The 24,537-nt window shown below is 43.5% G+C and overlaps 2 protein-coding genes and 1 long non-coding RNA gene across 8 annotated transcripts in view; 2 read left to right on the forward strand and 1 right to left on the reverse strand.

The window, feature by feature from the left end:
- Positions 1-817: 817 nt before the first annotated feature.
- LOC309354565 (glycine N-acyltransferase-like protein 3) lies at positions 818-22,758 on the forward strand. 5 transcript variants are annotated; one of them, XM_081884781.1, is made up of 7 exons: positions 6,962-7,038; positions 8,180-8,325; positions 8,449-8,556; positions 8,762-8,888; positions 9,407-9,527; positions 10,340-10,800; positions 16,610-16,665. In XM_081884781.1, the coding sequence occupies exons 2-6, from the start codon at positions 8,248-8,250 to the stop codon at positions 10,758-10,760; spliced, it is 855 nt and encodes a 284-aa protein (XP_081740907.1). In that variant the 5' UTR covers positions 6,962-7,038; positions 8,180-8,247; the 3' UTR covers positions 10,761-10,800; positions 16,610-16,665. The 5 variants fall into 5 exon arrangements, with proteins under 5 accessions (XP_081740908.1, XP_081740907.1, XP_081740906.1 ...); XM_081884782.1 differs by lacking the exons at positions 6,962-7,038; positions 8,180-8,325; positions 8,449-8,556; ... (1 more) ...; positions 9,407-9,527; positions 10,340-10,800 and adding exons at positions 818-860; positions 17,341-17,448; positions 18,819-18,945; positions 20,972-21,092; positions 21,482-22,758 and having other exon boundaries at positions 16,610-16,747; XM_081884780.1 differs by lacking the exon at positions 16,610-16,665 and having other exon boundaries at positions 10,340-10,995.
- Positions 1,161-5,833, forward strand: LOC309354624 (glycine N-acyltransferase-like protein 3). 2 transcript variants are annotated; one of them, XM_081884862.1, is made up of 5 exons: positions 1,161-1,253; positions 1,848-1,955; positions 2,639-2,765; positions 3,373-3,493; positions 3,864-5,833. In XM_081884862.1, the coding sequence occupies exons 1-5, from the start codon at positions 1,176-1,178 to the stop codon at positions 4,264-4,266; spliced, it is 837 nt and encodes a 278-aa protein (XP_081740988.1). In that variant the 5' UTR covers positions 1,161-1,175; the 3' UTR covers positions 4,267-5,833. The 2 variants fall into 2 exon arrangements, with proteins under 2 accessions (XP_081740988.1, XP_081740989.1); XM_081884863.1 differs by lacking the exon at positions 1,848-1,955.
- LOC309354655 overlaps positions 6,488-24,537 on the reverse strand; it is a 46,152-nt gene continuing 28,102 nt past the window's right edge. The window contains exons 4-6 of the long non-coding RNA XR_014162368.1: positions 13,481-13,574; positions 9,373-9,553; positions 6,488-6,949 (exon numbers count right to left, since the gene is read on the reverse strand). This is a non-coding gene — a long non-coding RNA (uncharacterized lncRNA). The remainder of the gene's footprint in view (positions 6,950-9,372; positions 9,554-13,480; positions 13,575-24,537) is intronic.

The raw sequence follows: 24,537 nt of genomic DNA on the forward strand, positions 1-24,537 counted from the left end.
GCGTTTCTGCCTATGCACCCGGCGTGCAGACTGCTTCTGCGCATGCGAAAGCAGCAAAAACTGGAAGAATACACTTCTGAGTTTGCCGCTTTCGCAACCCGAAGATTACATATTCAGAGCTGTATGTAACCAAAGGGTCTACCGTAGTTTAAGTTGCCATTCTTCTTTAGCTGGGACTTTGCTTGCTTTCCAAATCCTCCATTATTTCCTTCAACTCATCCTGGTGAAAGAAGCTGCAGCTAGCACTTCTCTCCCAATCTTTTGAAGCAAACCCACCTCATTCTTATCCAGGAACACAGCCAATTCTTCTGCATCAGTAGGATCCAATCCCACAAGGCCTGTGACTACAATCCAAGGAACAGTTCTGTTAACGGTTCACTCACTCTAGTATAAGGTAAAGGTACCCCTGCCCGTACGGGCCAGTCTTGACAGATTCTGGGGTTGTGCGCCCATCTCACTCAAGAGGCCGGGGGCCAGCGCTGTCCGAAGACACTTCTGGGTTACGTGGCCAGCGTGACATCGCTGCTCTGGCAAGCCAGAGCCGCTCACGGAAACACCGTTTACCTTCCCGCTGGTAAGCGGTCCCTATTTATCTACTTGCACCCGGGGGTGCTTTCGAACTGCTAGGTTTTCAGGCGCTGGGACCGAACAACGGGAGTGCACCCCGCCGTGGGGATTTGAACCGCCGACCTTTCGATCGGCAAGCCCTAGGCGCTGAGGCTTTTACCCACAGCGCCACCCGCGTCCCTCTAGTATAAATTTATGTAAATTCCCCCTCCTAATCAAAGGAATCCCTAAAGTTACCAAGCTGGAAAGAGGAGTCCAATTGAAAAGGTCTGTGTTACTGTTTTGGACAGCAGGTGAGCAGTATAAGAGAGCTTCTTGCCTGTAGTTCACAAGAGAAAGTTTTTGTTCATCAGAATTGAGCTGGAAGGAAGGCGAGGACTTTCCTGTTACAGTTAGAAGCTCAGGGGGAGCTGTGCCATCTGACACTGGGGTGTAGACATAGGGGTTAAATACGTAATAAAAAATAATAATGCCCATCTGACTGGGTTGCCCCAGCCACTTCAGTGACAAAAGACTTCTCAGTTTGGGGATTCTGGTGAGCAACAAAGAACTGTTGTCTCTCCCAGGTGCTCATCACAGGCATTGTTTCTGCTTTCACCTCCCAAGCTATGTTGATCCTATCCTGTGCGTCCAAGTTGCAGTTGCTGGAGACGCTGCTGAAGAGAAACCTCCCTCAGACAGTTGCGGTAATCTTGAGCTTTGTAATCTGGTTTAAGAGCTAGGAATGGGGGCAGGTTCCTGTCAACATCTCTTGATCTTTCCAAAACTTCACATTTTGAAGCTGAGAACACCATTATATGTTACATTTTTAGGTGCATGCCTTAAGAGTTTACGTTCAACACGAAGGTGCTTGAAAATGTGTGTATCATGTTGATATGCTCAGCAGAGAGCTAGGATTGGTGAGAAATATGTGTAATATGTGACTCGGCCTTGTGGGCTCCTAGATTTTGTTAATCTGCTGGTTAACAGGAAGTCCTCAGTCAAGGTAATACCATTCAAGGGCTAGTCACTAACAGTGGGGATTCATGCAGCAGATTAAAATCTGAATTAGGGGCCACACCACCGATTCTCTCCTCAAATGTTTGTCTCAGGCTGCTTCTTTCAGTTGCAACACCAAGGGAAATCGACAGATTCTCCTGTCCCTTGTGCTCACTCAGATCAGGACACCCCACTCAAGGCATGCAGCAGAAACAAGCCTGACACACCAGGCCCCACACATTTGTCCCAGGCTGCCTCCTTCAACTGCAGCACCAACTCTGACATCCTATGACTTTTGACAGGTCTATGGTGCAGTTGTGAATATAAACCGTGGGAACCCAGTGGGCCATGAGGTGATTGTGGATTCTTGGCCGGATTGCAAAGCGGTCCTGACTCGTCCACGGACAGAGGTAGTAGCCTTTGGGGATTTTGTGGGAGGTGCTTTGTGGGATGTCAGCAGGAATTGCTGCGTGTTCTGTGCTGGGACTTCCTCTAAGCCAGGCTCAAACCGAAGGGGATGTTGGCTTTTGTTTAGGAGGCAGACCTTAGTGGTGCATTGCACCAGGGCACCAGCCTCTCAGGGCCGCCCCAGCAAGTGGGGGAGCTGCGTGGTTTTGCTGGTGGCCTCCCCTTTCCCTGCACGCCTGCCAGCTGTGCCCGCAGAGGCTTGGGATGGAAGCTGTGCCCCGCTAACTATATGGCTGCCGGGTGCGCAGCCTCTGTGGGGATTGCTCTCCTGCTGCAGCTTGTGGGAGAGTTAGCCCCTCCCCCAAGACTGGCTGTGCACACTTCCCCCGCCCCCACTATCCATGGTAATTTGGGGGCACGGGGAGGATATTTGAACCCTGGCGCTGCATCTGCTAAAGACAACCCTGTTAGGAGGGCACATTTGGCATTAGAGCAGGTCAAACTTCACCCATCACTTCATCTCAACATCAGGAAAAGCTTTACCTGTTAAAGTGTCAGGAATTTTAACAGAATAAATTTGGCACAGGAATTTTAACAGAATAAATTTGGCAACCTGAGAAGAACTGGTTAGAGAAGGGCATGGCAGGGAGGCTATCCTAATGAGTTCCATCTCTCTCTCTTTTAGGCCAATACAGACAATACAGATTTGTATAAAAACATATATGCAGCCTTTTACTGGGATCTTGATGTGTACCGGAGACTGTTGCTGGACACAGATGCTGTCAACTGGAAGCTAACCTTTCGTCTCTTTGGTATAAGGCAGTTCTTTCGAAGGGAAAAGTTATGAGATGAGAGAGTCCCCCCCCTTTTAAAATGACATTACTGTCATTAATGTAAACTGTGGTGGCTGGTTCTCATTGGAACTGGTAGGGCAGAAGGCAGGGAGACCAACATAGGTGGATCCAGAACCCATAATAGGCAGCATTTGCCTTCTACGAGAGGCAAAACTGAGACTGGGGAGGAAGCTGATAGAAGTGCCCCCCCCCCAGATTGGATGAAAATAATAAGCAGGTGGGAGGAGCTGGCTGTGGGCAGATAGCGCTTGATGAAGCAGGCCCCATTCACCCTGAAAGACCAGCCTCCACTGAACATAAAGTGCAGGACCAGCACAGCCATCAGGCGGAGTGAGGCAATGGATGCCCGAAGGTGGTACCCTCGCTTGCCCCAATAATAATAGTAATAATAATATGAATGCTTTAAAAATGACGATATCAGGTGTCAAATTGGAAGATATGTAGGGGGCTTTAACATTTTACCCCCTACTGTGGTCCTGATGCACTGAACAACTTCTTGCCCTATCCTCAAAAAACATACACATATATCCTTCTCTTTGTTGTTGAATATTTTACTATTTTACAGGGTACCAGAATGGGATCTATGATGTCTCTAAAGATGCTGCTGCCACCAAGAAAATTCACCTGACTGCAACTCCCCACTTCACCTACCTGAACCCTAACCCAGATAAAATGCCTCAGCGCCAGTAAGTGTCCACCTTGCTCCCCCTTTCTTCCTTTCTGCTTGAGGCACTGGTTAACCTGTGGTGCTTCCAGTTGGAGAAAATGGTCAAACCTTGCATTCACTCTTTCCAAGTCTGCCTTCTCCTGGTTGGCACAGCAAAGCACCAAAGGTGGCACTACAAGTTTCCTAAAGATGTTTTGTCTATTAATGGCTATGTTGACACCATAAAGCAGCCCAGGTGTGCGAAAGCAAAATGGTTTCCTGCTTGCGACTTACTCAGGTTGCTGGCCAGTGTTAACATGTGTTGGACTAGATGATCTGAGCCAAAAAGGTGGTTCCTGGGTTCTTCCAACATCTCTGTCTATATTGTTCTTGCCTGTCTTTTCTTCCAGGCTAGATCCTGCCTTCACGATTTCCACCTTGAAAAGCTCCCATGTTGACATCCTAAATGAAACATGGCACCATGGGGGCAATGAACAAAGCCGACGGTACCTGGACAACATAGTGAAATGCTTCCCCAATATCTGCATCCTGGACAGCAATGGTCATCCTATCAGCTGGGGCATGACAGATCCTCTTGGTGCACAAATACATGGCTACACCCTTCCATCCCACCGCCGAAGGGGCTACTTAGCTATAGTGTTGAGGGCACTGTCCATGAAAAGCCATGTGGCAGGGTGCCCTGTATATGGCCATGCTGCCTTGAATAATGTCCAAATGCAGAGGTTGCTGGAATATATGGGCTTCCAGAGATTATCTGAATTGTGTCATCTCTGCATACATTCTTCAGTTTAGTAAAGGGAGGAGGAGAGAGTCCCAAAGTATCTCCTCTCTTTGACTTCAGTAGCTCTCTGAATGAAAGAGAAACAAACCCATCACTCCCCTAATCCCGGAGTTTCCTGTCCCTCTCTTATACATATTGGTTTTAAAAAATATTTCACATAAGGTACCTTAAGCCATATATCAAGAATGGTCAACCAGCCAAGCAATGGTCTAATCATATAATAGTGAAATATTGGTATTTCCAATACATTTTTTTGGGGGGGGTGTTGGTTGGTTTGTGTGTGTTTTGTTTGTTCTTGCTTTTATTATGTATTTTGTGTTTTTATATTGTATTTTTATGTTGTGAGCCACCCTGAAATCTATGGTATACAAATTTAATAAAGAATGCATAAATAAATACCATTAGGCCAGCGGTGTCCAAAATTTTCAAAGAGGGCCAGATTTGATTAAGTGAGGAGCCATAAGGGCCAACCAAAGTTGTTGATGGTGGGGACGCAAGGTGGTAAGACAATTTTGGAATGAGATAAATGAGGAGATCCTCAGGAGCTCTATTTCAAAAAAAGCAGTCATACTTATTGAGTCTATTAACAAACAACAGCCCCAAGGACAAAAGGAACGTATTTTTGTATATAACTACCGCCGCAAGAATACTTACGGCAAAATATAGGAAAACAGAAAAAGTACCACAAATGACAGAATGGCAAATTAAGATTTGTGAGTTTGCCGAGATGGCAAAAATGACTGCATCAATCAGGGGCTGCTCCAATCAAAAATTCTATACAGAATGGGAATGCATAGGGGAATACATGAAGAAATATGGTGTTAAAGCAGAACTCTTCATAGGCAATTGTTAAGCGTGTAAGGACAAAAGAAGTAATTATAATTTTACAGTTTTCATGTTATTCTATCTTATTAAAGCAACTGGGGGGGGGGGGAATCTTATGACCAGAAGAAGAGGGGAGGAGGGGAGGGTTAGACTGAATTCAAGAAGTAAAATAATATATGGGACAGCAAAGGATATAATAGATTCTTATAGAATAGTAATACATGGTAACCAGAATAGAAATTTAAAAGGGGAAGTAAATGAATTTTTAGTGTTTTTATTATTGTAATAGTTATTATTATCTCTTATTGGTAGGAGGCAATGTTAATTTAGGCTTCTTCGTTTTGCTGTCTGTATAATTTTCTTAAGACAATAAAAAAAATATGCAAAGTTGTTGACCTTTTCTTAGGATTGAAGTTGCTGAGCTTTTTTAAGGGTGGAAGTGTGGAAGTTGCTGAGCTTTTTTGAGGATTTTACCCCAGGAAATAAACTGCCACAGGGGCCGGATTAAACCGACTGGTGGGCTGGATTAGACCCCGAAGCAGACTTTGGATATGCCTGCATTAGGCCAACCAAAATATCACAATACAGTATATTGTGCATGTTTTTGAGTTCTCCCAAAAGTCACAGGTTGGCAATGGTGGCCAATCTTTTTTGGGATCATGTGCATATTTGCAAACCTGATAAAATGTCATTGACAACCACTCACATTTGCACTGCAGCCACACACTCACTCTAAACCATACCCACCAGCAATTACACTTGTAAAAGGCATTTTCCGTTTTTTAAAATGTAACACCAGGGGTGCTCTTTGTGGAGAGTGCACCAGCGGAAGAGTTAACCTTTCATCTTCCTGCAATTTCCAGGAAGATCATCCCACAGCAATTACATTAGAGCCAGTAGTATGCTTTGTTTCCAAATATAGTTGTAACAGAAGAGGGGTGCTATAAGAATTTTAAGGATATCTATATATAAAAATTCTCCACAAGGTCAAAGTGGGAAACTTCCCCGTTGTCTCTTTCATCACAAATCCTGGCCTTACAATTCCTGTCTTAAGGGCACATTCAAGATATGAACAGGGTGTGAGCCTGTGACCTAGATTCACGAATTAACTAGTTATAATAACAAAAGAGTGGCCAAAACCCAGATAATGCAATCAGGTAACTTGCCAGACAGGAGATAAACAACACACTCAGATTTCTGTTGTAGACCGCCTTTTCTGTGATGTAGATATGATGTACCTGGGGGGTGGTCTTGGGCTACACCCCTTCTGTGATGTATGCATGATATTTCTGGGATTGGTCCTGGACTCCAGGGTGGGCCATTTAAAATGTTTTTATAAGGGCTTGCGCACATGGCTTGGGTTCCTCCTCCTCTCTCCTGCGTGTTGGGGAACACCCTATTGCAACAGTTAATAAAGATCAGGCTTACTAGCTGCTTTACTTCTCAATATTCTCTGGTCTCTATTATTTTCTCCTACCGATAGAGAACCAACAAAAGAACTCTACTGTATATAGGTTCTTGGGTACCCCATAAGGGAAAAGGAGCACGTTTTTTTGCTTATATCAAGGGGCAATTTTGGAAATCACACCCGGAGAGGGAAGAGATAACCCTTTCTTCCTCAGCTACGACCCCCATCACCTCTTCCCATACCAGGTCAGCTTAATCACCTACCATAGAAGGCTTTCTCATCTCTAAAAAGGAAGGACTGGTCATTACTCAGGTCTGCTTCCATCCATTGTTGTTGTTTAGTCGTTTGGTTGTGTCCGACTCCGTGACCCCATGGACCAGAGCACGCCAGGCACTCCTGTCTTCCACTGCCTCCAATACTTTGGTCACCTCATGAGAAGAGAAGTCTCCCTGGAAAAGACCCTGATGTTGGGAAAGATTGAGGGCACAAGGAGAAGGGGACGACAGAGGACGAGATGGTTGGACAGTGTTCTCGAAGCTTCCATCCTTAGGTGAACATTAAATCATAGTTGAGTTTTAACTGTGGTTTAAAGTTATGTATGAACCAGCTCAATGTGTACTCTGGATCGACTTATCAAAATTTGGCACCAAGACAGAAGATACCGTATATATATATACCCCTGGTGTATAACTTGGAGTGCATTTTCTTGGATTCTTACTGAAACAGATTGAAAGGGAGGTTTTACCCCACTGGGGATGTTGAGCATCCTGACTTTTGCATGTTGTCAGAGCTCATCCCATTACCACATTGCAGTGAAATGAGAAAGGGACCCTGGTGAATGAATACCTAGCTGTCCTGCTCTGAACTTGAAACACAGTAGATCTGTGCAGGGTTGAGAAGACTTGGCCAAGTGTACCTAGGGATTGGTTAGGTTGGCCCCCGCTCCCAGGGGGGCGTCAATATCACGCCCTTCGACTCTGGCTTGGAGGGGTGGAGCGCCCAGCGGGGCGACTTCAGAGTTGATGATACAGCTCCTTGCCAAGGGCGCATGGAAGCCTGGACATAAGTCATAGTATATGCCAAATCTCTCATGGACTTGTGACCATCTGAGTCAAGCAAAAGCATTTTGCAGCCAAACTTCCTTCTCTGTTGAGACACTGGGAAAAAGGCCAAGGCACCAGCCTGTTAATGGCTTATTGCTTCAGGATTTTTTTTAAAAAAATATGCTTAAGTGGATAAATTGTCTCAGCAAGGATGGCATTCCATATCATGCCAGTGGCCCAGCAATAGGCTGCTACCTTCTTCTCAAAGGCAGACGTGTCCCTTCAGGTAAGCACTGCAGCTGTCATTGTGGACCTCTGAAGGGGACAACCTAATCCCCCTAAATAAGTGGGACTCAAATCTTCTTGCCTACCAATTCAGCTCTGCCTCAGTGCTAGAAAAATGAGGAAATGGTTTGACTAGCTGCAAAGGGGAGTTCGGACTGTCTGAATGAGGGGCAGCCAGTGTCAATCTCCTCAGCCAAAATAGAAATCAACTCCATATATCCCTGATCTACAGACATAATTAGTGAAGTATTTTGAGTACTAGAGATTTCATGAGAAATGGCATGTCATTCTGGTTGTGGATTGTCCGGTAGCACTGAGTGTAAGGGTCCGATACATTTCTTTCTGTGTTTCTTCGCCTTCAAGTGCTTCCTTCCCCCCCACGTTATCTTTCCTGGAACCTGACGTAGCCCCCAGCCCTTCTTTGGCCAGCCATGCAGATCCTGACCTGCCCCTCCAAGTTGAAGCTGCTTGAGACTGTGCTGCAACGGCACCTGCCCCAGGCTCTTCCGGTAATTCTCGCTCCTCTACTGCCGTCCCCTTTCCCCATCAATTTAACAAATGGCATTTCCTACCATTTTCTCATGGAGCAACATGGAATTTGCTCTAGCTAACTGCCCTCCTTTCCTTGGCAGGCCAACGGAGCTGTGATGCACATCAACCGTAGAAATCCAGCTCAGCACGAAGTGGTGGTGGACTCTTGGCCGGAGTTTAAAGTTGTCCTTACCCGCCCACGTAAAGAGGTGAGAATTCTCCCATAAAAAAAGCCCAAGAGATGGTAGCTTCTGAGGCTGGAAAGCCATTGGAGACGCACTCCGTGGTGGTGCTGGACCTGTTCCTGCCTCCTTTGCCTTTCTCTTGCTCCTGCTCTCCGTCCTTAATAAGACCCAACCAACCCCTGCTACCTGCGTCCTGTCAATAGCTAAATGACTGTGCCACGTTCTGCAGGTGGTAAAAGACAAGCAGGATTGCTACTCCAACTTTCATACTGCTTTCTACTGGGATGTAGACGCCTGGCGAACACTCTTGGAAAATGCAGAAGCCATTGACTGGGGAAAGGCCTTTCAGCTTCAAGGTAAAGCTGAACGAGACATTGAGAGGTACCAAGGAAGTGGCTCTGTGTGAGATGGGAAAGGCGTGGGTAGTTAGAAAATGGGTGGGCAAAGGCTGAGTTGAGAGCAGAGAGTTGGAGTGATGTGAGCACATTAGCAAGCTGGAGAGAGAGAGAGAGAGAGAGAGAGAGAGAGAGAGAGAGAGAGAGAGAGAGTGAGTGCAATGTTTGATTTCTGTTTGAATAGAAGGCTGTTATCATGGGGGAAGCAAGTCCCTTTTGGGGTGTTAATACTGCTCAGGTTGTGTATATGTGTAAATAAACCACATGCCACAGAGACACCACAGTCTCTGCTGTACCTCATTCCAAAGGAAACACCAACCCTGGGTAAGCGCCTGGAACCCCTGGAATCTCACACCGCTCAAAGATTGGGCTGGCACACAACACTATAATCATACGATAGCAAGAGAGGTGCAGACACAGAGCATTAGAAAATATAATTCCTCACCTCCAGGTTGACATCTCATTTTCATTGTGTGTAGGGCTCCAAGATGGCTTATATGAAACTGCCAGAGAGATTGCAGAGTCCAGACGTGTCAGTCTTAAGTCATACTTCTACCGGATATTCCTGCATCCTGACCCATCTGCCTACTGTCAGAGCCGGTTAGTGAGTGCATATTATTTGTGGACTGAAAATAACAACAGCAAATATTCAGTATTCATTGGACTGTTTTCTGTTCTGGAAAAGGGCTGACTAGGTGAACACCAGCAAATTCTGCTTCTATTTTCATCAGAATTCTCAAACATTCCTCCTCATAATCAGTAAGAAGTGATTTGTAACCCAACACAAAGTTCCACATCTGATTGCTATGTCCTGGCTTAGTTCTGTCCATAAAGCAGGAGGAGAAAGTCACAGAGTCACTTCCTGAGCTTTCTCTTGCAACTTCCTGATCCTTTGTTCTAGTTGATGGTGATGAAATACTTTTTAAGCCTATGGGATGCTTTCAGTCTGCTCAACCGCCATCACTGTCACACAGCGGTAAATTAATCATAGCAGAGTCTTCTTTATAAACAGAATAAAACTTTACTGAAGAAAATAAACTTATTCAGAAACCGCATAGTTAAAGAGCATACACAGAGTGCTCCTAGCAGCTATCTGACTCTTCACAGAGGTCCTGGAGCCACTCTGTCTGCCTTAGCTTTACATGGCAACAACAACAGCACTGTTCCACAGACTACTCCATACAAAATCCATACAGCTCTCTGACTGAGGCCCATAGAGAGGCTGGCTACTTTTACAGAGAGAATGAGTCTTCACCCAAGATGAGTCACGAGTCGCAGTGACTTAGCAGTTTGCTGTTAACAGTTAGCAGCCTTAGGCTTGAATGATTGTGTAGGCCTTGGAGGCCTTACTGCTTCTTCTGCTCTCAAGAACCTTTCTCTCATGACAATCACTGCCTCTTTTTGTATTTCAGGTACAGAAGTGGTCTCTTCCACTTCGGCAGCCTAAACTCCTCGCATTCAGCTCTGCTCAATGAAAACTGGAGTGTTGGGCGCAATGATTGGAGCCTGCGCTATCTGGACAGCCTGATCCACAACTTCCCTAGTGCTTGCCTCCTGGACAAAGAAGACCAGCTGGTTTCTTGGTGCCTTACTGATCAAATGGGTTGTTTGACGCATGGCTACACCCTCCCTCAGTACCGAGGTCAAGGCTGTGTGGCAGCTGTGACAAGGGCAACAGCTGTGAAGTTGCACGCATGTGGGTTCCCCCTGTTTGGTGGGGTTTTGGCAGACAACCAGCCTAGCAGACAGACATTGAAGCGTCAAGGATTCCACATCTTGCCCTTGGTGAAGTATGCGCTTTTCTTTACACCAAGCCTCCAGCCCACAAGATAATACACTGCAACCTTTCGCTCCCAGAACTGTGCACTTCAGGGTTAGTTAACATCATGGCCAGATTTAGTAGCCTGTTCTAGACATATTTAAAATTAAATTGAAATACATAGCAAAGCAGCTATTGCGGCTACTTTTCATATCCGATAAGAATTAAGGTTAAAGTTAGTCCTGATGGATATTCAGTTAGTCTAAAACACATTTTCCCTTCTGTCTCTTTTAAGTCAATCATAAGTCTCTTTTTTCAGTCTCTTTGAGACAACACTTTGGACACAAATATATCTTGTTTAGATGTCATCACGATCTAAGCATACCTACAGAGGCACCTTTAGGCAGGGCTCGTCATATTTATCTCTCCCACATGGTGCCCAGTTTCACCAAACACATACAATGCATTTGTTTTTTTTTAAAGATATATTAGAGTTTTCAAACAATACAACAAACCTCACACTCAAAACCAAAAAAGAAAGAAAGAATAGAAAAAAACACCATCAGAATCAATCAATCCAGCAAAAACAGAAAAATACAGCACAAAACATAAAAAACAAAAAAACAAAAAAGACCTAAAAAGAAACATATATATCTAGTTTCTTACCCATTATTTACATATCCTTCTTTCCTGACTTTCTCACATCTCCCTTTTCTGTGTTCCCTTATTACACAATCATATTCAGCAATACCTAACCCTTTTTCAGATCTTATTCTGTATTATACCTTTCAACTATTATGTCTCCAATTTTTCCCCTTATAACATTTTGTTTAAGTTTGACATAATGTTATTCTAACTTTTCACCCTTATTTCTCATAAAACATTTTTACATATTCCTTTCAGCTATGTCACTAATGCCATATTGTCTTTATATCCTGCATCATTTTAACATTCAAATGTTTTGCAATGTTTTTGCAGGTAGTCTTTAAATTTCTTCCAATCCTCTTCCGTTTGCTCTTCTCCCAGGTCTTGGATTCTGCCAGTCATTTCTGCCAATTCTATGTAGTCTATCAGTTGCATCTGCCATTCTTCCAGAGTGGGCAAATCTTGTGTCTTCCAGTACTTTGCGATAAGTATTCTTGCTGCTGTTGTTGCGTACATAAAGAAAGTTCTATCCTTCTTTGGCACCATCTGGCCGACAATGCCCAGGAGGAAGGCCTCTGGTTTCTTAAGGAAGGTATACTTAAATACCTTTTTCAGTTCATTATAGATCATTTCCCAGAAAGCCTTGACCTTTGGGCACGTCCACCAGAGGTGAAAGAATGTTCCCTCAGTTTCCTTACATTTCCAACATTTATTATCAGGCAAATGATATACTTTTGCAAGCTTGACTGGTGTCATGTACCACCTATATATCATTTTCATAATATTTTCTTTTAAGGCATTACATGCCGTGAATTTCACACCGGTGGTCCATAACCATTCCCAGTCAGCAAACATAATATTATGACCAACGTCTTGTGCCTACTTAATCATAGCTGATTTGACCGTTTCATCCTGAGTGTTCCATTTTAACAGCAGGTTGTACATTCTTGAAAGTACCTTAGTTTTAGGTTCTAACAATTCTGTTTCTAATTTCGATTTTTCCACCTGGAAACCTATTTTTTTATCCATATTAAAAACCTCTCTAATTTGATAATAACGTAGCCAATCTCGCACTTTATCTTTTAGTTTCTCAAAACTCTGCAATCTCCATGTGTCTCCGTTTTGTTCTAATATCTCCCAATATTTCGGCCACTTGGCCTCCATATTGAGTCTCTTCAGAGCCTTAGCTTCCATAGGTGACAACCACCTTGGGGTCTTGTTTTCTAATAAATCTTTGTATCTTGTCCAGACATTAAATATTGCTTTCCTGACAATATGGTTCTTGAATGCTTTGTGAGCTCTAACCTTGTCATACCACAAATATGCATGCCACCCAAACGCATTGTTAAACCCTTCCAGATCTAAAATGTCAGTGTTTTCAAGAAGTAGCCAGTCTTTCATCCAGCAGAATGCTGCTGATTCATAATATAGCTTCATGTCCGGCAGGGCAAACCCCCCTCTTTCTTTAGCATCAGTCAATATTTTAAATTTTATTCTGGGCTTTTTGCCCTGCCAGACAAACTTAGAAATGTCTCTCTGCCACCTCTTGAAACAGTCCATCCTGTCCACAATCTGCAAAGTTTGAAACAAAAACAACATTTTTGGCAATACATTCATCTTTATAGCAGCGATTCGACCCAACAAGGAGAGCTTCAATTTTGACCAGATTTCTAAATCTTTTTTAACCTCTGACCAACATTTTTCATAATTATCTTTAAATAAATTCAGATTTTTGGCTGTCATATTTATCCCTAGGTATTTCACTTTCTTCACCACATTTAAATCTGTCTCCTTCTGAAACCTTTCTTTTTCCGTTATTGTCAAATTTTTCTCCAAAACCTTAGTTTTTTGCTTATTTAATTTAAATCCTGCCACCTGACCAAATTCCTGAATCAGTTCTAAAACTCTTTCCGTACTAGATTCTGGCTCTTGTAGTGTCAAAACCAGGTCATCTGCAAAAGCCTTAAGTTTATATTGTTTAGCTCCGACCTGCACATACAATGCATTTGAGACAGACATATATCAGTGACGCAAATGCTGGTTGAGTTGCCTGTCGCCCCCTGCCCAATACCGCAGATATTATTATTTACTAAAGCATCACATCCATTTAATCATTTATTCACTTGCCTCACGTAAAGAGGGTAAATACCTTGTAAAGCATTGTAACATTACTGGGGATCTTTCATTCGGAGAATCGGCCAATTATTCTGTATCATCTGAATTACATCCCACTGGGCCTGCGGCTGCAACCCAAGAAATAATTCTGTGGAGTGAATGAACCATTTAGTATAACATACACATAACACTACCATCACTCGTGCCCCAAAGCAAAGCCCCCCTTAGACAGACCAAGCTGGAGAAGAGACACATCAGTGTTCAGCTTTGGTTTCTCATTCCTAATCTGCTTTCACCAACAGGAAAACCACAACAGAGTAGCTGAAAGCATGGTGGAGCATCAGTAGCTCTTATAAGACCATGTTTTTGGTCTATCATGAGCACTGAGCACTCCTATAAGCTCAGGAGCTGTGCCTTCTTGCACCTGTGTTGAAAATAAATCCCTAATTTCAGGCTGTGTACACACACCAACATTTAAAGCCTATTCATATATACCAATAATCCTGGGAATTTTAGTTTACCCATTGCAAATTTTGCTCAATATATTGTTGTGCATCGCATACAACTTTTGAACAGAATAATAAAATACAAAGTTGATTGGAAAACAGAAGAATGCATAGCTTTGCAAACTGCTGTGCCTAAACAACAGTTTAAATTGCCAAATATGTTTTGTCCAGTTCTTCATCAGTGGCAAATACTGATAAATTAATGCAGAATACACAGTGAACTGGTTCACACATAACTTTAAACCATAGTTATGGTTCCTAAGACTGGAAGCAGACCTGACTAACAGCTTTCAGAGATGAGGAAGCTTCTCTTGGCTTCTTTCAAAATCAATTGCATTAAGAGAAGGATGAGTTCAGGAGTCACAACTGGGAAGCGTTAACCACCCCCCCCCCCCACACGTTAGCTGCATCCTATTGAAAATTTCCTCCATGCTGCTCGGCTTCAAAAAAGTGTCTATTGGTTGCAGTAGAAGGTGTGAGGATTTTACGATCCTGTGCCAGGGTTTGGAATTTGTGTTTCAAACATGAGTGCAGGTTGTGGGTCAAACTCTGGTTCATTTAAAAATCTTGGACTTTGGGGTACAACCTGGAGCAGGAGTTCATTTCTACAGATAAATGTAGTGACTGTTTCACCGAACAACACTTACATACAGGAGTCTTTTATTATTTTTATGTTTCCTTAAATTGGAAATTATTATTATTATTTACTGAATTTGTTAGTCACTTTATCTTACAACCCAAAGCAACTTACAAAGAAAAGAGCAAGAGTGAGAACTGGTGCTTTAATGAAAAATTATACTGCATTTTTTTTCCATTCTGCATTAGTGATAAAACAAATTGCAGAGAAATCCTCATTGGTTGGATGCATTGTTTTTCTCTCCAATTGTTTTTCCCATTTAGTTTACTCTCTGTAGACCTTTCCTAATAAATATAAGAATTCTCTCATTATTCACCTTTACCACATTTTAAAATTTATCCTCCAGAAATTGGAAGGTCAATAAAAATATCTAGTTTAATTATGCTTCACATAGAAACTAGAACATAAGAGCCTGCTGGATTGGGTCAATCAAGTCCAGCATCCTGTTCTCATCATGGCCAACCAGATTATTTATATACATTTACCAAACAAAATATCTAAGATAATTCATTCTATGTCAATATGTAAGTACAAGTCCATCCAATTTATCCAAATATATTTCCTCACAAAATATCTTAGATACATCCTACAGACATAAGAATGAATTATTTCTCCAAGACAAAAAGGCAGCCCAACATTGCCATTTGCTGGTCATTTCGCAATTGTTGGGTGTAGCCCCAATATTCTTCAAACCTGGTACAAGTACAGTTTTTTCCCCTGGCTAGCCCAAAATTGATTTATTTAAAATTTGACATATGCTTAGAGTGTCAGTATCAGATTTGCTTTCCAATATGGAAACAATTCTAGCTGCCAATTTTAGCTGATGGAAGAGAAATGTATTTTTATCAGAGAAGCAAGTTGTTGGACGTTTTGCAGCCATGGAGGGAAAAGCAGCTTACTTCAATCCCAGTCCCTACCAAAACCTTCCCCAGTGGTTCACTAATTGTAATTGACAACAGAGCTATTTAAATAATCTCTGTAGTTCTGTTAGACTTGTTACAGAATGATTAAACCAATGACTGAACCCTTTTCGGAGTCCAAGCTTCATGCCAACGCACAAGCACGTTAATACTCAAGATCAGTTTTACGGATCATTTGAACAGCATGACAGGGACTGTCAGTAAATCATATATTGCTCAGGTGATCATTAACTGTTTACAGTGGACCCTCTGGTTACGAATTTAATTTGTTTCGGTGGTCCGTGCAGACCCCAAAGAATCCGTAACCAGAGGCGCCACTTCTGCGGACGCAGAAAAGCATGATAGAGCATATACACCCAGCGTGCAGAGTGTTTCTGCGCATGCGCAAGCAGCAAAAACTGGAAGAATACACTTCCGAGTTGGCCGCTTTCGCAACCTGAAGATTACATATTCAGAGCGGTATGTAACTGAAGGGTCTACTGTAGTTTAAGTTTCCATTCTTCTTTAGCTAGGACTTTGCTTGCTTTCCAAATCCTCCATTATTTCCTTCATTTCATCCTGGTGGAAGAAGCTGCAGCTAGCACTTCTCTCCCAATCTTTTGAAGCAAACCCAGGAACACAGCCAATTCTTCTGCATCCGTGGGATCCAATTCCACAAGGCCTGTGGCTACAATCGCAAGGAATGATTATGTTAATGGTTCACTCACTCTAGTATAAATTCCCCCTCCTAATCATAGCAGTCCCTAAAGTTATCAAGCTGGAGAGAGGACTACAATTGAAAAGGTCCGTGGTACTGTTTTGGACAGCAGGTGAGCAGTATAAGAGAGCTTCTTGCCTGTAGTTCCCAAGAGAAGGTTTTTGTTTATCAGAATTGAGCTGGAAGGAAGGCGAGGGCTTTCGTGTTACAGTTAGAAGTCCAGGGGGAGCTATGCCATCTGACACTGGGGTGTAGACAAAGGGGTTAGATAAGCAATAATAAAAATAATTTTATTATTTGTACCCTGCCCATTTGACTGGGTTGCCCCAGCCACTTCAATGGCATAGAAGACTTCTCAGTTTGGGGATTCTGGTGAGCAACAAAGAACTGATCTCTCTCCCAGGTGCTCATCACAGGCATTGTTTCTGCTGGTACCAGCCCATCCGCTTTCACCTCCCAAGCTATGTTGATCCTATCCTGTGCATCCAAGTTGCAGTTGCTGGAGACGTTGCTGAAGAGAAACCTCCCTCAGACAGTTGCGGTAATCTTGAGCTTTGTAATCTGGTTTAAGAACTAGGAATGGGGGCAGGTTCCTGTCAACATCTCTTGATCTTTCCAAAACTCCACATTTTGAAGCTGAGAACATCATTACATGTTACATTTTTAGGTGCATGCCTTAAGTTTTAACGTTCAACAAGCAGGCCCTTGAAAATGTGTGTATCATGTTGATATGCTCCGCAGAGAGCTAGGATTCGTGAGAAATATGTGTAATATGAGACACGGCCTTGTGGGCTCCTAGATTTTGTTAATCAGCTGGTAAACAGGATGTCCTCAGTCAAGGTAATACAATTCAAGGACTAGTCACTAACAGTGGGATTCATGCAGCAGCTCAAAATCTGAATTAGGGGCCACACCACCGATTCTCTCCTCAAATGTTTGTCTCAGGCTGCTTCTTTCAGATGGAACACCAAGGGAAATCAACAGATTCTCCTGTCCCTTGTGCTCCCTCAGATCAGGACACCCCACTCAAGGCATGCAGCAGAAACAAGCCTGACACACCAGACCCCACACATTTCTCCTAGGCTGCCTCATTCAACTGCAGCACCAACTCTGACATCCTATGACTTTTGACAGGTCTATGGTGCAGTTGTGAATATAAACCGTGGGAACCCAGTGGGCCATGAGGTGATTGTGGATTCTTGGCCGGATTGCAAAGCGGTCCTGACTCGTCCACGGACAGAGGTAGTAGCCTTTGGGGATTTTGTGGGAGGTGCTTTGTGGGATGTCAGCAGGAAATGCTGCGTGTTCTGTACTGGGACTTCCTCTAAGCCAGGCTCAAACCGAAGGGGATGTTGGCTTTTGTTTAGGAGGGCACCTTTGGCAGGGGTCATTCCACATCAAATCCACTCAAAAAACAAGGGTTTCATCACCCACTGTCTTGGATTTTCATGAAACTTGGTGTATACCCTTCCTTTATAGTTGAAAGAAACCCCCTTAAATTTTCCCCCTCTATCTCAAATGGTTTTAATTTTATAGCACTTCAAAGTTTTGTGAAATCTGTGCTGTCTGTCTCTCTTGAGACCCTCGGCACATGTACATTTCATTTTTTCTCCATAAACAATGATCAGATCAGTTTTTCTAGTGTTGAAGTGGTTTTGATCAATGGTGTTTGATCTGTGCAAATCCATTGTGAAAATTCAATGGGATTACTTCCTGATCGCCAATTTTCACAACTTCATATTCAAATATCCCCAAATTAAAACAAGTATGCACTTTACTTTTGGGGGGAAACTTATAATAACCAATATAATGTTAATTTTTATGATGAACACCTTTCTTTCATTATTTTTTTCTATTACAGCTATAGATTGTAGGAAAGTTGTACCCAGTAGCCATTTCCACCTCCCACGATGTTCAAAAAATGTAAAATTTTCATTACAAGGAATAAAAAACCCATTAATTTCATTCTTTGTTGAGAAAGAGCATGTCTTTGCAATACTTTTCAACATCACAAACTTTGAGTTCCATCATGGCCACATGCTGAAAATTGAGGTTTTCTAAACCTGGTTTTTCCAGCAAAAAAAATACATACATACATATATATATATATAGGCATTTATAAAATCTTTTGAGTGCTGGTGTGTTTTTTCCTGAATCATCATCCTCTTATTGAGCTCTGTGTAAGTTTCATAGAGATCTGATCATTGGTTATGGAGAAAAAAATTAAGTGTATATGTCCCGGGGTCTCAAGAGGGACAGACAATGCAGATTTCATGAAACTTTGAAGTGCTATAAAATCAAAACCGTTTGAGATAGAGGGGAAAAATTTAAGGGGGTTTCTTTCAACCATAAGGGAAGGGTGTACACCAAGTTTCATCAAAGTCCAAGACAGTGGGTGACATGACTGGATTGACATGACGTGGAATGACCCACAGGTGAAAGTTCACTCATCATTTCATCTCAACATCAGGAAAAGCTTTATCTGATAAAGTGTCATGAGGCAGTTAAAAGCACAGGAATTTTACCAGAATAAAGTTGTCAACCTGAGAAGAACTGGTTAGAGAAGAGCATGGAAGAGCCTATATAATGAGTTCCATCTCTCTGTCTTTTAGGCCGATACAGACAATACAGATTTGTATAAAAACATATATGCAGCCTTTTACTGGGATCTTGATGTGTACCGGAGACTGTTGCTGGACACAGATGCTGTCAACTGGAAGCAAAACTTTCGTCTCTATGGTAAAAGGCAGTTCTTACTAAGGGAAAAGTTATGAGATGAGTCCCCCCCCCCCTTTAAAATGACATTACTGTAATGAATGTAAACTGTTGTGGCTGGTTCTCATTGGAACTGGTAGGGCAGAAGGCAGGGAGACCAACATAGGTTGATCCAGAACCCATAATAGGCAGCATTTGCCTTCTACGAGAGGCAAAACTGAGACTGAGGAGGAGGAAACTGATAGAAGTGCCCCCCCCCCGATTGGATGAAAATAAAAAGCAGGTGGGAGGAGCTGGCTGTGGGCAGATAGCGCTTGGTGAAGCAGGCCCCATTCACCCTGAAATATCAGCCTCCACTGAATATAAAGTGCCGGACCAGCACAGCCATCAGGCGGAGTGAGGCAGTGGATGCCCGAAGGTGGTACCCTTGCTTGCCCGTGTTGATTTCCAGTGAGATGTTGTCAAAACTGCACAAAATCTTGTGGAGTGAGATCTCACCCCCACCAGCATGCTCTCACCCAAATTCAGTACCAATACCTGTGCCTCTTCTCTGTCAGTGGATGGTGGTGGCAGTGGCAAAGTGACACTTCCGGTTTCACCTCAGATGACAAAACGAGATGTGATGCCCCTGATAAAGTGTCTCACACACTTAAGTGCTGCTGTTGAGAAATGAAGTCAAAAAGCGGAAGCCCATTGAGAAGGAGGGAGGGACTCAAAAGGAACGTGAAGAGGATAGAGAAAGTAGTGGTTAAAGATTTGGGAAGAGGGAGGCATTTTCACCTGCTACTTCAACATTTGCAAGGAAAGAGCAATGTGAATATTGGGAGGCCATGATGGTTTCCGGAGGAAATGTGAAGCAAGAGAGAGAAAAGCTGGAACTGTGAAATCAAGGAGTACGTGGAGTTTTAGCCAGGAGGTGAAGAATATCAGTGAGTGGAAATGAGAGGAAGGCAAAGGAAGAAAAGAGAAAGAGCTAAAGAGTGAAAATACTGTATGTGATCACTTCAAAGAGATCATTTAACGAAAAGGAAGTCACTGGAGTGTAACCAAAAGGAAATGTAGGTAAACGAAAACATGGGAGGAACCACACAGGCAGCTAAATTAAGAATAGAAGTCTGGGTGAACAGGACACCGAGAAAATAGAAAGAAGAGAACTGCAATAGTCAAGCATAGAAAAAATAAGATAATAAACTTGGGATAGCTCAGTCGGTAGAGCATGAAACTCTTAATCTCAGGGTCACAAGTTCAAAGCTCCATGTTGGGCAAAAGATCCCTGCGTTGCAGGCAGTTGGACTAGATTACCTGTGTGGTCCCTTCTAACTGTCTTTTCGCACCTTGGCTGTGAATTTTTAAATGGCAAATAAAAGGTAGCTAAGCAGTGTGGTAACATTTGAATGTATTTTTATTTGATTTCTAGGCCTATACCCTGGATTAGACTGAAGCCAACCCAATCCACAATTATCATGTGCTCATTATGGCTATTCCAATCCCTTTTCACATCATATCTATCCCACATACAGACTGCGGGATGGGGAAATGGTCAGTATTCCTTGCTCCTTGTTGTTCAGGACTGCAGAGGCAGAGAGGGTGTAACTACACCTTAGGCCCAAACTAGGCATGAGTGACATTCACACAAATCAGCAATGGCATCACATGGCAACACGAGAACGGGCCTTCTTTGTAGTGGCTCCTTGTCTATGGAATTCTCTCCCCAGGGAAGTTCGCCTGGCACCATCATTATACACCTTTAGGCACAAGGCAAAAACGTTCCTTTTTAACCAGGGCTTTAGTTGATCTTATTGACACCCAACACCCTTTTAGAATGCGTCTTTATGCACTGTAAATAGTTTGCACCAATAAAACCTGAAAAAGAAAGGTCAGAGTCTTGTCTGGTTACTCACGAGCATCCACCTGCACATCTGACAGGTAGGGGGCTTTAACATTTTGCCCCCTACTGTGGTCCTGATGCACTGAACAACTTCTTGCCCTATCCTCAAATCACACACACAATATCTTTCTCTTCATTGTTGAATATTTCACTATTCTACAGGGAACCAGAATGGGATCTATGACGTCTCTGAAGATGCTGCTGCCACCAAGAAAATTCATCTGACTGCAACTCCCCACTTCACCTACCTGAACCCTAACCCAGACAAAATGCCTCAGCGCCAGTAAGTGTCCACCTTGCTCCCCCCTTTCTTCCTTTCTGCTTGAGGCACTGGTTAACCTGTGGTGCTTCTAGTTGTAGCATCTCCATAGCCAAAATACTATGGTCAAACCTTGCATTCACTCTTTCCAAGTCTGCCTTCTCCTGGCTGGCACAGGAAAGCACCAAAGGTGGCACTACAAGTTTCCTAAAGATGTTTTGTCTATTAATGGCTATGTTGACACCATAAAGCAGCCCAGGTGTGCGAATGCAAAATGGTTTCCTGCTTGCGACTTGCTCAGGTTGCTGGCCAGTGTTAACATGTGTTGGACTAGATGATCTGAGCCAAAAAGGTGGTTCCTGGGTTCTTCCAACATCTCTGTCTATATTGTTCTTGCCTGTCTTTTCTTCTAGGCTAGATCCTGCCTTCACGATTTCCACCTTGAAAAGCTCCCATGTTGACATCCTAAATGAAACATGGCACCATGGGGGCAATGAACAAAGCCGACGGTTCCTGGACAACATGGTGAAGTGCTTCCCCAATATCTGCATTCTGGACAGCAATGGTCATCCTATCAGCTGGAGCATGACAGATCCTCTTGGTGCACAAATACATGGCTACACCCTTCCATCCCACCGCCGAAGGGGCTACACAGCTATAGTGATGAGGGCACTGTCCATGAAAAGCCATGCGGCAGGGTGCCCTGTATATGGCCATACTGCCTTGAATAATGTCCAAACGCAGAATTTGCTGGACTATATGGGCTCCCAGAGATTATCTGAATTGTGTCATATCTGCATACATTCTTCAACTTAGTAAAGGGAGGAGGAGAGAGTCCCAAAGTATCTCCTCTCTTTGACTTCAGTAGCTCTCTGAATGAAAGAGAAACAAACCCATCACTATCCCAATCCTGGAGTTTCCTGTTCCTCTCTTATACATATAGGTTTTTAAAAAAATATCACTTAAGGTACCTTAAGCCATGTAACAAGAATGGTCAACCAGCCAAGCAATGGTCTAATGATATAATAGTAAAATACTAGCATTTCGAATACTTGGGGGGGGGGGGAGTATTGGTTTGTGTGTTTGTGTTTTGTTTGTTTGTTCTTGATTTTATTATGTATTTTGTGTTTTTATATTGTATTTTTATGTTGTGAGCCACCCTGAGATCTATGGTTGAAGGCCAGGGTATACAAATGTAATAAAAAATACATAAATAAATACCATTAGGCCAACCAAAATATCACAATATACTGCGCATGTGTTTGCGTTATCCCAAAAGTCACGGGTTGGCAATGGTGACCGATCTTTTTTGGGACCATGTGCATATTTGCAAACCTGATAAACTGTCATTGGCAACCGCTCACATTTGACCTGCAGCCACACACTCACTCTAAACCCTACCCACCCGCAGTCCCACCAGCAACTACACTTGAAAAGGGCATTTTCTGTTTTTTAAAACGTAATACCAGGGGTGCTTTTTGTGGAGAGCACACCAGCGGAAGAGTTAACCTTTCATCTTCCTGCAATTTCCAGGAAGATCATCCCACAACAATTACATTGGAGCCAGTAGTATGCTTTGTTTCCAAACCTAGATGTAACAGAAGAGGGGCAATTTTGGAAATCGCATCTGGAGAAGGAAGAGTTAACCTTTTCTTCCTCAGCTATGCCCCCCATCACCTCTTCCCATACCAGGTCAGCTTACTATGGAAGGCTTTCCCATACCAGGTCACCTTCTACTATGGAAAGCTTTCTCATCTCTAAAAAGGAAGAACTAGTTGTTATTCAGGTCTGCTTCAATCCTTAAAAAGTAAAGGTAAAGGGACCCCTGACCATTAGGTCCAGTCATGACAGGCGTTGCGGCGCTCATCTCGCTTTACTGGCCGAGGGAGCCGGCATACAGCTTCTGGGTCATGTGGCCATCATGACTAAGCTGCTTCTGGCGAACCAGAGCAGCGCACGGAAACGCTGTTTACCTTCCTGCCGGAGCAGTACCTATTTATCTACTTGCACTTTGACATGCTTTCAAGCTGCTAGGTTGGCAGGAGCAGGGACTAAGCAACGGGAGCTCACCCCATCGTGGGGATTCGAACCGCCAACCTTCTGATCAGCAAGTCCTAGCCTCTGTGGTTTAATCCACAGTGTCACCCGCGACCCTTGCTTCCATCCTTAGGTGAACATTAAATCATAGTTAAGTTTTAACTGTGGTTTAAAGTTATGTATGAACCAGCTCACTGTGTACTCTGGATCGACTTATCAAAATTTGGCACCAAGACAGAAGATATGTGTGTGTGTGTGTGTGTGTGTGTGTGTGTGTGTGTGTATATATATACCCCTGGTGTATAACTTGGAGTGCATTTTCTTGGATTCTTACTGCAACAGATTGAAAGGGAGGTTTTACCCCACTGGGGATGTTGAGCATCCTGACTTTTGCATGTTGTCAGAGCTCATCCCATTACCACATTGCAGTGAAATGAGAAAGGGACCCTGGTGAATGAATACCTAGCTGTCCTGCTCTGAACTTGAAACAAAGTAGATCTGTGCAGGGTTGAGAAGACTTGGCCAAATGTAAGCAGGGGCGTACCTAGGGATTGGTTAGGTTGGCCCCTGCTCCCAGGGGGGCGTCAATATCACGCCCCTTGACTACTCTGGCTTGGAGGGGTGGAGCGCCCAGCAGGGCGGCTTCAGAGTTGATGATACAGCTCCTTGCCAAGGGCGCATGGAAGCCTGGACATAAGTCATAGTATATGCCAAATCTCTCATGTTCTCTGGACTTGTGACCATCTGAGTCAAGCAAAAGCATTTTGCAGCCAAACTTCCTTCTCTGTTGAGACACTGGGAAAAAGGCCAAGGCACCAGCCTGTTAATGGCTTATTGCTTCAGGATTTTTTTTAAAAAAATATGCTTAAGCGGATTAATTGTCTCAGCAAGGATGGCATTCCATATCATGCCAGTGGCCCAGAAATAGGATGCTACCTTCTTCTCAAAGGCAGACGTGTCCCTTCAGGTAAGCACTGCAGCTGTCATTGTGGACCTCTGAAGGGGACAACCTAATCCCCCTAAATAAGTGGGACTCAAATCTTCTTGCCTACCAATTCAGCTCTGCCTCAGTGCTAGAAAAATGAGGAAATGGTTTGACTAGCTGCAAAGGGGAGTTGGGGACTGTCTGAATGAGGGGCAGCCAGTGTCGATCTCCTCAGCCAGAATAGGAATCAACTCCATATATCCCTGATCTACAGACATAATTAGTGAAGTACCGTATTTTTTGCCCTATATGAAGCAATTTTTCCCCTCCAAAAATGAAGGGGAAATGTGTGTGCGTCCTATGGGGCGAATGCAGGCTTTCGCTGAAGCCTGGAGAGCGAGAGGGGTCGGGTCCAGGCTTCAGGAGAGCCCCAGTGCCAGCCCCACAAGGTCGGGGGACAGCGGGGAGGCGGAACACCGCCATCCCGCTGTCTCCCGATGTGGTTTG

This window comes from Podarcis melisellensis, assembly GCF_964234715.1.
Source record: "Podarcis melisellensis genome assembly, chromosome: 1".
Taxonomy (NCBI): Eukaryota; Metazoa; Chordata; class Lepidosauria; order Squamata; family Lacertidae; genus Podarcis; species Podarcis melisellensis.

Coding starts and splice junctions, on each gene's coding strand:
- LOC309354624 (XM_081884862.1), top strand. CDS start 1,176: ATGTTGATCCTATCCTGTGCGTCCAAGTTGCAGTTGCTGGAGACGCTG. Junction 1,254..1,847: donor ACCTCCCTCAGACAGTTGCG/GTAATCTTGAGC, acceptor GACTTTTGACAG/GTCTATGGTGCAGTTGTGAA. Junction 2,766..3,372: donor GCTAACCTTTCGTCTCTTTG/GTATAAGGCAGT, acceptor ACTATTTTACAG/GGTACCAGAATGGGATCTAT.
- LOC309354565 (XM_081884778.1), top strand. CDS start 10,720: ATGCGCTTTTCTTTACACCAAGCCTCCAGCCCACAAGATAATACACTG. Junction 16,748..17,340: donor ACCTCCCTCAGACAGTTGCG/GTAATCTTGAGC, acceptor GACTTTTGACAG/GTCTATGGTGCAGTTGTGAA. Junction 18,946..20,971: donor GCAAAACTTTCGTCTCTATG/GTAAAAGGCAGT, acceptor ACTATTCTACAG/GGAACCAGAATGGGATCTAT.